This window comes from Sceloporus occidentalis, unplaced genomic scaffold (genome assembly GCF_023333645.1).
Source record: "Sceloporus occidentalis isolate IW3139 unplaced genomic scaffold, rSceOcc1.0.p SCAF_174, whole genome shotgun sequence".
Classification (NCBI taxonomy): Eukaryota; Metazoa; Chordata; class Lepidosauria; order Squamata; family Phrynosomatidae; genus Sceloporus; species Sceloporus occidentalis.
In genome coordinates, this window is record NW_028317154.1 from 1,506,854 (window position 1) to 1,523,994 (window position 17,141).

General features: G+C 49.8%; 1 protein-coding gene across 1 annotated transcript; it reads right to left on the reverse strand.

Annotated features, from left to right (window-relative positions):
- Positions 1–1,701: 1,701 nt before the first annotated feature.
- Positions 1,702–16,069, reverse strand: LOC149279243 (bromodomain-containing protein 4A-like). Its single transcript, XM_089501407.1, has 20 exons — positions 15,779–16,069; positions 11,611–11,748; positions 10,902–11,037; positions 10,722–10,802; positions 8,999–9,228; positions 8,161–8,562; positions 7,499–7,627; positions 6,872–7,084; positions 6,527–6,720; positions 5,727–6,049; positions 5,417–5,527; positions 5,230–5,282; positions 4,601–4,892; positions 3,757–4,413; positions 3,537–3,646; positions 3,253–3,415; positions 2,991–3,118; positions 2,393–2,586; positions 1,855–2,080; positions 1,702–1,773 (listed from the first exon to the last, which is right to left on the reverse strand). The coding sequence occupies exons 1-20, from the start codon at positions 16,067–16,069 to the stop codon at positions 1,702–1,704; spliced, it is 4,143 nt and encodes a 1,380-aa protein (XP_089357533.1).
- Positions 16,070–17,141: the final 1,072 nt, after the last annotated feature.

Below are 17,141 nucleotides of genomic sequence, written 5' to 3' on the forward strand. Positions count from 1 at the left end.
GCAGAGCATTGTCACCGCGCGTGCAGAAAATTGCACTATATTAACCGGATGGCGCAGAGCATTGGGAGCGGGATATATGCAGAGCATTTTGGATACAGAGCACTGGGACGTATATGTACCGGGGCACGTATATATTATATATATATATATATGTATATGTACCGGGGCACGCTGTGGTGCGTATTCTATACGTATAACAGAGTTATAGTGCTATTTGTATGAAGCCAGGGCTGCTTGAGCAGAGATCTTTACAGATCGTGAGCGCGTTGCTGGCGACGCACCGAGGACAGCCTCAGAAGCGTTTGCGTGTTCCTCAAAGCTGACAAAATCAAATGGAATGGCACCGCAGATGGACTGTAAAGATCAAACGGCATTCATTGCACCTCGAGTCTATATAAACCATTCCATGTGACCGTGCGGGGCGGAAGAAGCGCAGACACAGCAATATAGGTTCTGCATGCAGGGGGACGCGTCCGCAGAGCGACATCCGGAGCAGTGAAAGGGGCATATGCCTGATACCTGAGATTAAAAGTACTTGAGTAAAATGAATATTTACACGCAGCCACACACCGTGCGAGATGCACCGAATACACGCACACACGCCAAGCGTCACAGGCACACACGCATGGAAAAGAAAGATGGCCGCACGCAGCACGCCGTGGCAGTCTCTGTATACTCCGTGGCAGCAGAGTGCTTGCGATGCGTGTTGCCGAAGAGCGATAAGGCAGCCAGGCATGCGCGCGCCGCCAGCCGTTCACATCGATAACAGGCACTGCTAGTGCAGAGATTTAAAAACCTGCAGATCAGAACAATTGAAATTAATACAAAAGATAGGAGCGGGGCTGTGCGCATGCGGACAATGCGGGGAGATGAAGGCTGAATTCTTCAATTGCGATAAATTAAATCAGCGCCTGCTCCTGAATGCGGTTCGTTGCCATGCTCCGGGGTCGCGGGTCCGGGGCGAGCTGGGTGCCCCGCAGCTACCCGCTCTTATATAATCCAAGGAACGATCGCAATCTCGCAATGCTCTGCATATGGAATACGCGCTGAAGATGCGTTAGACTCTGGGACGAGGAGCACAGACACATTAAGGAGAGGAGGGGGGAAAAAAAATAAAAAAATAAATTGAACAGTACAGAAAATTATACATTATGGTCACAGATCAAGCTGTACACCAGTAACCTCTGATATCCAATAATCTCTTGCTATTAACGACTCAGATGCACGCGCATGTACACACACAAAGATCAAGGACCCGCAGCCCCCCATTTGTCCTCTTGCGCAATCAAGCACACACCGTGTGGCACCCAAACCCCATTCTGTGTGAGCCTCATTCATTGCAAAGCGCCGCACTTGATTCCTCGCAGAAAGGGGTAGAGCGAGAGTCGGGCCGCCGTCCTCCTTCAGAGTCTCTGCGGCTCCGAGCCGACCGGGAGTTACTGCACGATAATCCGTTACGAGGAGGGTCAACAGCGTCCCCCTCTTTCATTATCACTTCTGGAGACTTGCCGCGTCTCAATGTACAGGGGCCGGGGATAAAAATACAGGAAGGGCAGAAAAAGATGCCGTGTCTCTGGTTGGTGAGGCGTCCTCCTGTCCCTTCCGCCGACATTTAAAAAAAACAAGTGGAAATTCTGGGGAAGGGTGGTAAAGAGTAAAGTGGTGGAGGAGGAGGAGGTGGAGGGTGAGGAGCATGAAGTCTTACGAGAAAAGGTTCTGTTCAAATATCTCCATCAGGTCGCTCTGAAAATTCATGTCTATAGAAGGAGTCATCTGTAGGGAAGAAACGAGGCTCTGTTATTGGCATCCATAGAGGCTTCACGAGACGGATCACGCGGATGGAGGGATACTTACCGCCTGCCTCCGCCGCCTCTCTTGCTCTCTTTTTCTGGCCATTTCTCTCTGATCCATTATTGGCTGAGAGCTCTGCGCAGGGGGTGGAGCCGGCTGCAGGGTACTCTGCACATGCTGCTGCTGCTGCTGCTGCTGCTGCTGTTGCTGCTGCTGCTGTTCTTGCCGTCTGCGCGCTTCCTCGTGCGCTTTCCGCGCCTGCTCCTGAGCATCGTCTTCCTCCCGGTTCCTAGAAGTGTTCACAGCACTCGTTACACATCAGGTTACACGCTCACCTCTCTCGCAAGGCACTGACCAGCTACACACTCCCTTATCGGCATTCCGAGGACACATTAAATGGCTCTTGTGCAGGCCTTTTTGGCGTACGCACGACAGGTTGTGTTGCAATGTACGGTCTGTCAGACCGGTGGGAACAGAGTAATCCATGGGATTTCACACAATCAGCTGGAATTTTTAACAGCCCCCACAAAAGCCTGACACCCATTCCTGTTCTTTAGTAGATCTTGTGGTTCCTTAAACACACACTACGAAGATGCGCTACCTCATTCTCTCCTGCTCTCTGCGCATCCTCTCGGCTTGCTCAGCCTGTAGCTTGAGTGCTCGCTCACGCTCCTCCTTCTCACGAGCTGCACGTCTGAAAAGTTCAAAGCTGTCACTGGAGGACTTGCAGGATGGAGTTGGGGTAGTTGGCGGCTTCTGCGCCAGGGTGGCCCAGCGTGCAATGTTCTTTAGATCCTGACACAAAATGACAATGATTAGACACACAGACACTGCTGAACAGGACATCTAGTCGGCAATCAGCCCACCCTGAATTATTTGCGCAGTGCAGGGAATTGCGGTCGCTCCGTAGAGCAGCTTCGGCTCATCCCTTTACATTAAGTGGCAGGGAGGAGGTTGCTGCTGGCTTTATTCCGGGGACAGGATCTAATGTCACGAGTATATACAATCCCACAACGTTGCCAAAAGAAAACTAGGAAGCAGCCATATCACCAAGGCCGGCTTTTCTTAAAAATTAATTTCTGGATAAAAATACATCAAGGACTAGCCCTTAAAAAATAAATGCAATAATAATAATAATAAACCCTAAGGGAGTTTTGTGCTCCTGAGAGTTGGAGGTCAGATTGATTATTGAAGTTCACCTTTTTGGGGGCCACTGGTGTCTTGGGTTCCTGCTTTTGTTTTTCTTTGTCTGGGACCCCTTGAGGCTGCATACTCTGCTCAGGGGGTCTTACAGGACGTCCTCCATCGATAGGTTTTAATTCTGGCCCTGGAGGTGGGGAGAGAAGCAACAAGATGAGAAGCGAGGCAGGGGGTCAAAGTGATATAAAGACCTGACTGAAGATAGGGTGTACGGTTGGCATGCGGATGTTCACCACAAAGAGAAATAGATGCAAGACTAACGTGGCTGCACGTGGCTAGGACCCTTAAGGGATTCCGGAAGCTTCTGGGGCTCATTCCTCATGCTGGGGGAGAAGCTTTCAGGACGAAGGGACGGCGAGTGTCTCTTCTCCTCCTTCACCACCACCAAGGGCTGAGGCTGCAAAACCGAGGCTCCTCTTATATCCTGTTGATAGGAACAAATATACTCGAGTCAACACACAAGAAGAGCGCGCTCGAGACAACACGACGTTCAGGAACAGAAAGGAAGACGGCGCAAGCCTGTGATGCATTTTATAACTGGTTACCTGCTTCTTGGGCTGTCCAGCCTGGGGAGAAGCAGGGTGCGACAAGCCTGGAAAAGAAGGGACCTGAGGAGAATGAAGGAGAAGGGGGGATGGAGCCTCCCGCAAATGACCTGCAAAAAGACACACAACGGGAGAGGATATTTAATGAAGCAGACCCGCCTAATCGGTTCCTTTTGCACGCAGGTCACACGGACCCCTACAGCGCTGAAAAGCATCTCACCTCCGGGGTACGGCTCTGGCTTCTGCTGCCGAGGTGAAGGGTGATGGTGCTGAATGACTTGCTGCGTCTTGGCCTGCTGGTGCGGCGCATGCTGTTGGTGTGGACCGGCCAGGTTGCCTTGTAAAGTTGGATGTTGTGGCTGCTGAGATGGAGGTGGCGGCTGCACAGTTGGCTGTGGCTGGGGGGCAGTCGGGGGCGACTGTAAAGGGTGCACATGAGAAGACTGAGGTGGTGGAACCGTGGGCGCAGATGATGGAGGAGGCGTGGGGTAAGATAAGGACTGCAGGTGCCTCATTGACTGCGACGGAGCAGGCAGAGGCGCCTGCGACTGCACCTTAACGGAGGGTAGGAGCGGCTGCATGGGGGACTGAGGAGGAGGTGGCTGGGATTTCTGCAGCTGCTGAAGGTACATCACCATCTGTGCGTGGCCAAGCTGATTTGGAGATGGCGGGAGACCACCAGGGGGAGAGGGAGGCCCATCATCCTCCAGCAAGACGTGCGGCGGCTGAGAGTGATGATGAAGGATGTGCGGCAGAGGCTGGTGGTGGGGTTGGGATGCAGGCGGAGAGGCAGATGGAGGTCGAGCTGGTTTGGGAGGGAGGGCGGCTGCACGATTAGAAGGTCGAGAAGGCTGCTGGGGCATGGCGTTGTGTAGAGCTGAAACAGGCAAGAAAGAAATCCATTAAAGACAGTTTTTGTATGATTTTTAAGCCTAAAAAAAGGTTTTGTTTTGTGCTATTTTGTGCTTTATGGAGATTTTGGTAAATACAGGCTCTCGGCACATCCCTGGCCTCTCCTTGGCCAGCGCTCCAATGTTTAAAGCCAATAATAACATTGCTCTTACCTGGAGGACTGACTAGGGCATGCTGATTGAGATGAGGGGGAGAGCAGCGATCTGGCTGTCCTGTAAGGTGTGGAGGAAGGTCCGGCGGAGGGAGGTGTAGAACCGGCTGCCCGTAATGAGGAGTTACTGCTTCAAAGACACTTCCAGAATGAAGAGGGTGATGGAGAGACGGGTGGGAGGTTTCCAGGCTTGGCGGCGCCGGGTAAGAGGGTGGTGCGACCGGAGATGGGGGCTTAAGAACAGAGGGCGGAAGGGTTGCAGGCTGTGGGGGAGGATGAGGCTGGTGATGATGCTGTTGGAAGAAGAAAAACATTTAATTATCAAATAAATACAAACATCTTCAAACCTAACAGTTAAACATCATACCCAGAAGATTCTCACTTACGATAACGTCCTGGCTTTCCCAAGCTCTGACAGATTGGGTCTGTCGCAGATCTCATGCTCCCAGACTCTAATATGGTCAAGCCACTGACCGTAAAATCTGCCCAGCCCAAAACATCCCTTAACCATCTCCTGATCGCATTAATCTGCTCCAATTTACTACACTATAAAAGCCAGTGTCTCTCTGCCCACAACAGATTTAAAATGTACAGCACCATGTTCCACAGAGACGGGAGGATTTAACGTACCTTTCTTGACTCTCTGCCTGAGTGACACTTCTTCTTCTGTTTCGGGACTGCTTCTAAAAAAGTGAAAACGTACAGTGTAAGGAATGAGCCCTTAACGCTCCATATTCCTTTATATTTGGGTATATGGATATCGTCCAAGTAGGAACCCGGGGTTCAACATCAAAACGGGAAAGAGACTATTTCTGACCTAGGTCGGACTCCTCGCTTTCTGTGCTGCTGGACTCGCTCGAGCTCTCCGACTCGGAAGACGAGAAGCCTTTAGTTTTACCAGAGAGAGAAGAGGGAGCATCCATTTTATCTGTCGAGAGTAAGGAAGAATTAGCCTAGTCCGATCGCATTGTTTAACCGGCAAACCCTCCATCCCAGCCTACACAACCCTAAAAGCAACGCGTGTTACGTGTAAACCTTCAAACTTTACGCTTCGCTCCATGACTGCAGTTCCATCAACCAAGACAGACACTAAAGCCCCTCTACCCGTCCCTAGCAGCCCGTCTTACCCTGTGGTTTCCGCTTCTTCCTCAGACAGGAGGTGACGTATCTTTCCAGCTCTCTCAGCGTGGACGGTTTTAGTGTCTCAAAGTCTATCTCGATCTCGTCGGGATTGGAGTTTTTGAGCGAGGGCTCCCGGGACTGGATGATGTGCACCACCCGGCCCAGCTTTTCCCCCGGCAGCTTATTGATATCCAGGCTCAGCTGCCGCTTCTCCTCGTAGGACATGGGGCGACATCTTTGCGACTCCTCTTCCGACGACTCACAGGGAGCAGGAGGTGGCGCTGGACGAGGCGGCCGCGAGACCGGCGGAGGGGCTTCTTTCTTGATGCTGTTGGGGGGGAGAGGATATCACTAGATGAAAAAAAAAAAATACGCACGCAAAGCAGGTAAAGAAAAAACCCACCAAACTATTCCGTAGCAATTTTATTCTAGCATTTTTTTATTTTCTTATGTCCATGGCATATCGCTTCCCGCTTGTTGGACAAGAGAGGAGCTGCTATTATAATGCAAAATAAGCGTCATCGCTATAGAAAGCAACATGAAGCAGCAGGATCTCTTCACGGTGATCAGAAACACCGTATTACATAAACCTCAACTGTCCATAAATGTTCCAGATATTCAAAACATTTGTTTTACATACAAACAAAACACAAAGGTTATCAGAGCCCCCTCCATTCCTTACAGGGACTCAATCCTTTTATAACCAACGCCAAGTACCGTTACTATTTAATGCCCAAATAGCTCTATCCGTGCCGCGGATATGATAAAATATCTGCAGAGCGTTTTGTTTAGAGGATTACGGTACCTGGGGGCTCCCACTGGTACTTGAGCGCTTTTCTTCGGTTTCTTGGCCGGGGGTTCCCGAGCTCTGCTTTTCCGGGACTCCTCTACCTCCTCCTTCCTTTTGTGCTTCTCCTTCCGCTTTTCACGCTCTTTCTTCTTTGGTTTGTTCGGCTGCGGCTGAGAGAGGGCCGCTAACTGCTCATGTACAGCCTTCAGCTGCGAGGACAGAACAGTCAGCGGTCAGAAAAGGGGCCAATAAATCATCACAGTAACTATACCGCAGCCATTTAGTATAACAGTCCCTCGTACCGTTTCCCTCCAGCGGCCAGACTTGACACCTTACGGGAATACAGCTCCCAATCCTCACCTGTTCCTGGAGCTCTGCCAGCCTCTGCGCCCGCTCCTCCTCGCTGTCTGAACTGCTCTCGGTGTCCGAGGAGCTGTCGCTGCTGCTGTCGCTGGAAGTGGGTGGTGGCCCCTTGATTGAAGGAGCTGGGGGTCCCAGAGCAAGCGAGGGGGCTGGAGCAGGGGCCTCTTCCGGTTCATCTGGCATCTTTGCAAAGCGCATCTCAAACACATCCTACAGCATGGACAGAATGGGAAAAAGATCAAACTCATTTTTGTGGCATATCCATTAGCAGTCAGGAGATCACCGGAAATGAACACCTTCCAAAGACTGACCCCCTCCCCCTCCCCCCCAAGCTAATGACGGCCATCACAATCTGCCCCACCAGCCAAGTACGTGCCCTCTGTATAAATTAAAACTATTGAAAATATTCAGCTCTCTAAATGGGAACGGTCGCTAAATAAAAAAGAAAATAAATAACTTGTCCATCGGTAAGGAATGTTCTATACATACGGTGGGTTCTTAACATACGGTTTAGTTTATTTAGTAACCCTGGAATGCTTATATAATGCCCAAAACTGAATGTGTCACTCAGCGTAGGCTTAATAATTTGCTAGACGATGTTCGCGTTGCCAGAACTGGGGTTACCTGCAGTTTTCGGGCCATCGCCACCACCTCATGGTCAGGAGGATTGTATTTGTAGCAGTTGGAGAACATGAGCCGCACATCCGAGGCGAAGTCCTGAGCGTCCCGGTACTGGAAGCCGTCCAGCTTCACCTGCATGCAAAAATATTAAGGTTATGAAGGTCCATGCAGCCTGGCCCAGTATGTAGAAGACATCTGCATTTTGTTTATGGATCAATGATTCCTTATTAATGCCTACATGCAATATATTATGTCCAAGATCGTCCCGAAAGCCTCTTTGGTCGGACAGAAAGTGTACAGGGATATTAGAGTAATTTTAAGGTTTTAAGACATACTAGAAGCTGTCCGATAAGCCATGTCTTCATGTCCTGTTAGACGGAGAAAAGGACAGTTGGGTGTGTGAGCATGCACTTTATCCCCTTAATGACAATGACAAATGCATGTCCGTTTAGGAACCACCCATTGCCCTTAAGGGGTTATACGTCTTGCATTATTCATTCGCATGTTACATTTGCAACACATATTAGACCACCCTTTTGGTGATAAGACATCAAGGTCTTCTGTCACTCTAGACGAAGTGGCATAGATTCTAACACCGATTCCCTCCAAATTAACGCGCCATGTCTGCAGGACATATAGACTTTTAAACCAGATGCTCCGCACACCTTTATGGTACCGAGGTCCATGGGATGCTTGATGATTTCGCAGTAGTCGTGTAACCCCAGGGCTTCCACGTCCACGGGTTTGTAAAAGGGCCACGCGTACGCGCTGTGCTTCTTGGCAAACATCTCGCGGACGATGGCCGCACAGTAGCGCAGCTGCTCGGACGTCTTGCTGCTTTTGTCGGAGATACCAGCAGGAGGTCCCGGCACATGGAGAGTCGGAGGCGCCGGCAGCTGGGAGTCGGGCACCTCTGTCTTCTTCGCTGGGCGAGGTTGGCGCCCCGCCTCTCGTCTCTTGGTGGCCCGGGGAGGCTTGGACTCGCCGGGGATAGGGGATGATTCGTGGAGAGGGTCATGGGCCGTGGGAGTTGTGGTGTCCGCTTTCCTTTTCACAAATTTTGTTACCTGGAGAGAAAATGAGAATCATGGTTAACGCTTTCCATCAATAGCCGTGTCAGGATAAAATTCATCAGATGAACATATAATAAAAACCTAGATCCTGCTGGACAGACTCAGAGATAGATATAGATATAGATATATATATATCTCTCTATCTTCACAACTAATGGCCAAATCATGCAATATGCGGACAAACCTCAGACACGTTAAAATACAGACGCCCAAATGCATTAAAATATATTACATTTTCATTTTCTACAGCTGCCAAGCCCTTTCGAAACCATCCTTCCTAAACCCAGCCGTTTCAGATACTGACAGCTATGAAAACGATCAGGGGGCCGATGGCTGTGGATACAGAGTGCGTGAAGAGTATATTTTGGACACAGGAACATTTCCGTAGGCTCACGCCATTCCGCCAGGTCCCCCACCATCATAAACTCACCTTCACAGGCTGGGCAGTGGTCGGCATGACTGGAGGATGACTCTGAAGAGGCTGAGGGGCAGGAGCGGGGGGCACGGTTGTGGGCACCACCATGTCCTGAGTGACCGTAGGCGGGAAGGTAATGGGTGCTTGCGTGATTGCCGGGGGGCGAGCTGTTGCAGGTCTAGCTTGTGGAGGGGTAGGGGCCCGGGTCACGACAGGCGGGGAAGGAGTCGATGGCTTGGAAGCAGCTGAGGAAAAAAATAAATAAATAAATAAATAAAGGAAGGAAGGAAGCTATAACGTCATTTCGCTCACTTCTGTACTGGTTGAGAGCAGCAGAGGTGTACGGAGAAGACCCCGATGCACCGTATACCGCCACGACAGACATCACAGCAAGCGGCTCAGCAACTATTATAGACCTTCCCATTCATTCCCAGCTCCTCAAACAAGTCAGCCGACGGAGCAGCCGGTAACTTCAAACGAGGGGGGGGGGCATTGAAAATTGGGTCTATTAGATATGTTTTTGTGCCATTTTCACAAAACTTTGGCTTTTTTTTTTTTTTTTTTTTTTTTTTAAGAGAAGTATCATGACAGCAACATCAAGAACCAAATCTGTTTACTGAGAAGCAGCGGCATTACACAGCAAACGGCTTCTTTTCCCCCCCGAACCTCCTGGTATCTTCCGCGACAGTCCTGATCCTCCGCCAAGGCTTAAACTTGGAAAGGGCGGTGATGGGAACGCTAGCGGGAAAGAGGGAGCGCTGGGACATATCGGGAAGGGGCCGACTGCCAGAAAGCCGTGGGAAACAGCTGGACCTCATAGCCCGGTTTCACAGATTCGCTGCGACCCAAGAATGAGGAACTCCAGCACAGGACGGACAGGATTTAGGGCTATTGAACTCCCCATTTTAAAAGCCTATATATCATTTATTTTTATTTTTTTAGATTCCCAATAAGTAGAAAAGCCTCCCAGACAAAAGCTCCCAGAACCCCAAAACCATCCTTCAATTTCACCATGAAAGTGTTCCACATTCATTTCCTTTTATTCTTATAATAACAGGACAGTCTTCTCATTTCTGGCCTCTATATATTGTAAAAGCATTTATTAGGGCTATTATGTCACACATTCGCCGACGAAACAGATCATCAGTTTGAAATCTACAAAGCTTCTGTCCAAAGCGGGGAGGGAGCTGCGAATGAGGAGACCGAGCAGCCAAAATCTACACAAAAAGCTAAAAAAAACATTAAAAACGGGAGCAAGACGACGTTAGAAGACTCTTGGCGATCGTTTACTTGTTAAACATACGGACATACTGTGCGGCACTGCGCACAAACAAATGTCTCAATAGTTTAAGAACCTTTCTGGAAGCTTCTGTCCATACAGAATATCAACAGTAGCCAGAACTGGAAATACACGCGTGGCACCATGGAAGAAAATGGCTTGGGGAACAGCGGTTAGCACACGCGTGCCTCCATACTGGCATGACCCTACATCAGTGTTCTTTACATGAAAGCCTCTACCTCCTACCACCAAGCGGAAGGGGCCACGTACCTCCAAGGCCGCTGTAACGGCTCAACAACCCAAACGACAGCGCTCTAGTATTCGTATTCTCCCAAAACAGAGGAGCCCGCTTTCCTCAGACGTACCTCCGGATCGAGGCACTCAGTCTCTACATGTGTATTACAGCCTCTGCTATAAAAGCACTAACCCTTCCATAACACAGACCCGCGCGTGACTTACGTGTGACAGGGGTCTTTGTTGGGGGCTTCTCCGTCTGCGATCCCGACAGGACCCGAGTTCTCATTGGGGTAATTGAGGCATCTGCAAGAGAAGAGGAACCGGATGAAGTACACCTTTCTTCCCAATAAATCATTTCACGAGCAGCCTGGAGCCAACTGCGGGGTCACTACCAAAAATCACCTGGCTCTTTCCTTCCCCGGCCTCGTCCTTTGCTCTGTATGACCGTCAGCTCCGTCTCAACCTCGGGCATTTCTGATATCTTCTGTAGGAAAAGCTTCTCCAAGGCTTCGGCCATCAATACTATGTCGTCCCCAGGCTAGGAAACACAGGAGAGCGTTGAGCACATCGGGCACTTCATGGCTAAACCTGAGCTAAAGCAGCTTCAGCAGCTGGTGACAAAAGCATCGCCTCTGCGGCCCCCCATTCTCCCCGTTACCGGCCGAAAACCATTTCCATTCAAAGGCAGAGGAGTGACGGCGCATAACGCAGAACGGGCACGGGACGTTAACATGGCTGCTTGTATGCCTGGCGTGCAAGTCTGTGAGGGGACTTCACGTATAGAAAGCAATTTCTGCTTTTAAACAATATTAAAGGGTCAGGCGTAAAACCTACGTGTCAGGAACGGGGCTGCCCTCGGACTAACGGGGAAACTGGCTGTTAAAATAAACAATTCAGGTGAAACGTTGAAGTGATGCCATCACCATAGCAACGGGCGTAATCTGGATCAGACGATTCCATCTGCTGTAGTGATGAGACCTCTGCAAACATTTCACCGGAATCATTTATCATACATTACGCTCGGTGAGAAAGCGAGCTGCCCGGGAGCGCTTTATTAAAGCGGCTATCGAGAAGATTCCTCGCCGCTGCAGCTTCCGCCGTAAGAAGTCACCTTGTTGTAGATGTAGCAGTTGGTGAACATGGTGTTGAAGTCCTGGATGCATTCCTGGGCGTTCCAGTAATAATTGTTCTCCAGACGCTTCTTAATGGTGCCCATGTCCATCGGAGTCTTAATGATCTTGTAATAATCCTGGAGGAGGGAAATAGACAGACATGTTTATTCATATTCCGTCACGACTATTACACTATTACGGTCACAGAGAGACAACAATCCTATGATCCACAGACACACGGGCTCCGCGGCAGGCGTCACGGGTCAATAGGCTCTTTTGCGTGAAGCCTCGCACCTCGCTTGGTTCTTGTGTTATAGGATAGGCCGGTTTCTATCCCACGCAGGACCACAGCAATTGCTGCAACATTTTTTATTTGACCCTAAATAAGTTTCCCTCTCTATGCAAAAAAAAAAAAAAAATGTATCTTGATGCGCAAACACGCACTACTTTTCAAAAGGTTGGGGTCACTTTCATGGAAAACAAGGACATTTCTGGCAAAAGGGTTTTCTAACGATCAATTAGCCTTTCAAACGTGGATCAATGAACCAAACGTGCCATTGGAACACAGGAGTGATGGGAGTGATAAAGGAGTGATGAGAGTGATAAAGGGCGTCTGTGCGCCTATGAAGATATTCCATTTCCAGCTACAATAGACATTTACAACATTAACCCCGTCTGCGCTGGAGTTCTCATTCATTTCACGTTATTTTAATAGACAAAATATGCTTTCTTTCATAAACAAGGACATTTCTAGGTGACCCCAAACTTTTGAATTGTAGCGTGTGTATGAACGTACATACATATTATACACACAATTACTAAAAGCTGAGAAGTTAAACCCTCAGTTTGTTTGTTTTTCTATAAAAGGATAGAAACCCAAGTTACATTGCACATCCTCCCAGGAATGGATTGTAGGCAGACATTTTTTTTTTAGGTTGTCTTGGTGACTAATTTTGCATTCTTTACATTTATTAGTATTGTAAGTGAAGAAACTTCCGCATGGAAGACGAGGACACCGAGTGATCAGGAAGCAGGGCCGGTGTGATCTGACACAGGGGAGAGGGGTCTTCAGACAACTCGGAGGTCTCCAACAGCGTCATACAAGTAGCTTGCACCACGTGGTGTAATCTGGGGTGCGTTAGACGCTGCTGCAGTGATTTCCTATATGACATCCAGCGGTTTGGCGATAAGCCCCTTACTATAGTAACATCCATCACCTCTCGGTACATTGGAGCCGAGCCTTTCGCCGTCTACTAAAAGGCGAGGACCTCCTGGTGTCGGCATCCTCCGGCTCCAAAACATATGTAGGAGAACGTTTCAGTCTTACACGCTTTCTTGGCTTTCCTCCAAGTCACACAGAGATTCTTCAGTCTTTCCGGATAATAGCGGGGAAGCCAATACCTTCCCATTTCTGCATGCATGAACACAGGTGGGGGGGAATGTAAAGGCAGGCAAAAGGAATATTTCGCCGAGATGAACCGGGCTCCGCATCCCGAGAGCATGTCACCGGGGGGCCTGGGTTTGCTAACCAACGACAGATTTAGGCACCTCAGTGGCGTCTCTCGCTTCATGCGATACCAGACATACTCAATGCTGAGACTAGGACATCGCTTCCGGGACACAGCATTCTTTAAGCTAAAGATAGTTCTTATGTACTTTGGCTATAGGTTAATAATAATAACTAATAATGATCTCACGTCTCCCTGATAGTATGATGGATAAGTAACACTTCCCAGAACATTAATTCTGACCAAAGCACCAAGTCCATTTGCAGAAACGCAGCCCCAGACTTTCACTCATCAGCTGAGGACCTGCTGTCATTCCTCCGCACGCCACTTTCCAGAGGTTTGGGTTTGGCTGCAAGGCTTCCATGAAGACCACATCTAGCCAGACTTCTCCAGACAGTGGATGGGGGTTCCAGGGTCCCACGGTTTTCTGTCAATGCTGAGCTGATGGCCGCGCCGGACATCTTCCCATCCTGAAGGGAAGCGAGCGCGATGCGTCTCACCCGCTGTAGTAAGTTAACTTGGCCGACCACCGAGTCTACGGTCATCAACATTGCCGGTCTCTTTGTGCCTTTTCAGGAGCTTGGAGAGGAGATCCGGCAGACCGGGGTTTCCACGAGACGTCTGCCGGATGGTTTGTTGCGGTGCTCGGTGTTACGATGTAAGACTTTGTTAAGGAGTCTGGCCGTTCCTCACCCAGGTTTACTCCTCCTACACAGCTGTTGGTTTCAGTGAACGATTGTTTCAACCTACATATTCAATTTAGGCTCATTCGGCATAATTGTTTCGTTATACTCCTGACTAGAAGCCTAGGAAATCCCTGACTTTGTGCAAGCGCACCGGATGCTGCTCTACAGCTGGAAGAGAAAGTAAAAGCGTTCCAAACACTAACCGAGCCTCTTCCAAGTATCCAGACATCCACCCCACACTTCACTCAGAGGAGGAAACAAAAGTATTTACTAAACTGAGTCGGCAACAGATTGACTTCATTATACAGCTTTTAAAGGGCTCAAGAAACGTCACACTCCCCGTTTCAGCCGGTCCGGCAGGAGACGCTCTTTTGGAAGTAGGGGAGCCGAAGCATTCAGGTCTCCAGTAAACTTCTGGTTAGCGAGTGCCACTCACATGCTCTTAGTGTTTGTCCCTGGTGTGAGGGGAGTAACAGATGAACGCGGTGATTACAGGACTCTCTCTGGAGCTCCGCGATCAGCCGGCTCCTAGCAGATGTGACTTCTGTCCTCACCACCCCGAAACTCCCGGGGACGGGAACACTAGAGTCCTCGTAACACGCAACACAGGGTGCAAATAACCGCGTGAATAAAGCCGCTAAGCAGGACACGGAGTCTGGGGCATCAGATTGCCGGGCAGAATCGCACCCACGGCTGGGAGTAGTATCACCGTCACAAAAAGAGCGCACATATCTTATTAACCCAGTAGACGTTAAGGAGCCCCAGCATGACGGGCACGTCACACGCGTCCAACAAAGCACCAAACGGGAAGAGAAAGCACCCCAGGCTTGAGTCATTCCACCTCCTCTGAATGAGCAATGACTACATGTATATGACTAGTACACGCACACGGGACCGAGTCATGCGCGAGTCAGCCCTTGGCACCGGGTACCAGAGACGGTCTATTCAGGAAAGTGCGATCAGTTACACCACCAGCATAAATGAGCTGTGTCGCAAAGCTGCAGAAATGGAGTTACAGACACGCGAAGAGCCACGTTTGTCGTACATACATCATGTCAGGGGCCCACCCTTCACACGCAAAGCACTTTACACAGAGGTGAAGCGAGGACACGTCTCATGCTTTGGCCATTCATAGAGAACGAAGAGCTGCAGAGACCTACAAATCTACACAAATTACACAAAACAGAGCAAGAAATCAGCGCATGCCCAGCACACAGCCCTCAAAAACACCCCTAAGGTATAAATATCAGGGCAGAAAGGGGGTTTTTGGAATGGGATTCGCTGAATTCTTGTTTTGTTTTATGTACTACTTGGTTATTATTCTAGCAACAACCCATGCAATATGGGGACACTTTGTGGTTTAACATGAAGTGTCGTAAAATCCTCTTAATCATAATAAAACCTACATAAATGGTTCGGTGCGGTATAATACCGTAGGCTGTATAACGGAGGGTTCCTGCTGACTGCCCCCCATTCACACCGATCTCCCCCAACGTACAGAGTCTTCAAACCCATAAAAAAACTCTCCTTTAACTAAAAGCAAATGCCGGCTCCGGGAAAGAGCCCATTCCGGCTGTATTCGCGGGGAGCGGCCGACACGACGCCAGAATCCCACCAACAGTCCAGACAGGAGAACCGATGCAGAAGGCACAAGAGATCAGGCCCGGCCCTCATAAGAGCCCGAGATGACCCAGCCGCTGGCAGTAGGGCCGGCACGGGAAAAGGCTGGGGTGAGATCTCTCCGTGGCGTTAACAGCCCCCCCCCTCGCTGCACTTCCAATGAAAACGGACATGGGGCTCTGATATGACACCAGCGGATCAGACCCCACCACGAGCCCGACCGCAACGGGGCGGAATAACGCACGCAATTCATTCAGAAACCACGAGCACAGAATAGGCCTCCAACCAAACCGGCCGCACAAATAACAAAACAAACCCCGTCCGGCGTGTCCGCGGCCCCGGCGTGTACTCACGGGAAGGTTGAGTTTGATGGCGTCCACAGGCTGCTGGAAGGGCCAGGCAAACTGATGCTTCCATAGCGTCTTAAGCACGGTCTTCAGCAGGTACTGCAGCTGGTTGGTCTGGCGCTTGGGCTGGTTCGCTTTGGCCGTCTCGGGGGGAGGAGGGTTGGCGAGCTGAGGAAGCTGTGGCTGGGGCTGGGGAGGGACAGGCAGCTGAGTCCCCGACATCTGACTCCCTTCCACTCCGTCACCCATTCCAGTCGTGGCCCTCAAACGCGTGCCAAGCCCAGTCTCGGCTGACATGGCGGCGCTCCCATCGCACGTCGGGCCAGGCGACCTGATGGAGGAGGAGGAAGAAACGTTAACCAAAAGGAAGACACAAAACTCCATGCAGACGTAACCAGATCCATCGTGCGTTACCGACACTGGACACCGAAGGCTACTTTCTCTATTTTAAAAATATTATTTATATTACTGATAGTTTGACATGGTTGACATCTTTTATCGGGGGTTCTAGCCCAGGAATAGGTTTATGCGGGTGATTCAGGGAGTCTGTACGAGGAGCAGTAACCATGACGACAAAGGAAACATTCACACAAAAAGGGATCGACATTTAAAAAATGGGCCGAGAATGGCTCTCGGTAAATAAGAGGCGTTAATGAGGAGAGACAGCGGCCGCGCACGGCTATTCACTAAACCACGACACGAATCTGCCGGCGGGAACGCGCTGACTACGCGGGGCAGAGTTACTCTCCTTCTAGTTGCCATGTAGGCTGTATGTTATAGAAACCAAGCAGTCTTAGCGCATGCTGTGCGCCGTTATTCCACCAGCCAGGTAGCATTTGGTTCTTACTACACCTCAGTGAACGCTCATCACTCAAACCAACGACTGGCACTCCAACATCTGGATCAATGTGGCCTGTGACTTAAATATATGACGCGGCCAAGTCCATAGAATCCTACCCCTGCTAGCGCTTAATGTTGGCGATGTGATCATATAGCTAGGTGGATATAGACGGATTTATTAAGCTTGCTAGAGCAGGGCTCTCGGTTGGTTTCTGTAAATCCATATTATGTTATGCATTACTTATGCCCCGGCTGCATAGTGCACATCGCTGTGGAATATGACGGCGCTATATAAACCAACGAAGACTCATTTCGTCCAGCGGCTTTTATCGGCTCATTTTACTGCTTTGTAATAACGTGGACAAGATGTCTGTTGTGGTTCAGCAGGAAGATAAACTGGGTGGGGGGGGGATAAATATATATTAATGCAAACTACCATCAATATACAGATATGTCCTCAAATAAAGGGCTGCCCTATACGGATAGACATACGTATAATCTATACATGTTTGCTTCTCGGGGAGCGATA

Excerpts from the sequence above, each read along its gene's own strand:
- LOC149279243 (XM_089501407.1), bottom strand. The coding sequence starts at position 16,069 with ATGTCAGCCGAGACTGGGCTTGGCACGCGTTTGAGGGCCACGACTGGA. Across the intron at positions 11,749-15,778 it reads CCATCAAACTCAACCTTCCC|GATTATTACAAGATCATTAA; the intron begins GTGAGTACACGC and ends TCCCTCCTCCAG. Across the intron at positions 6,721-6,871 it reads TGGCAGAGCTCCAGGAACAG|CTGAAGGCTGTACATGAGCA; the intron begins GTGAGGATTGGG and ends CTGTCCTCGCAG.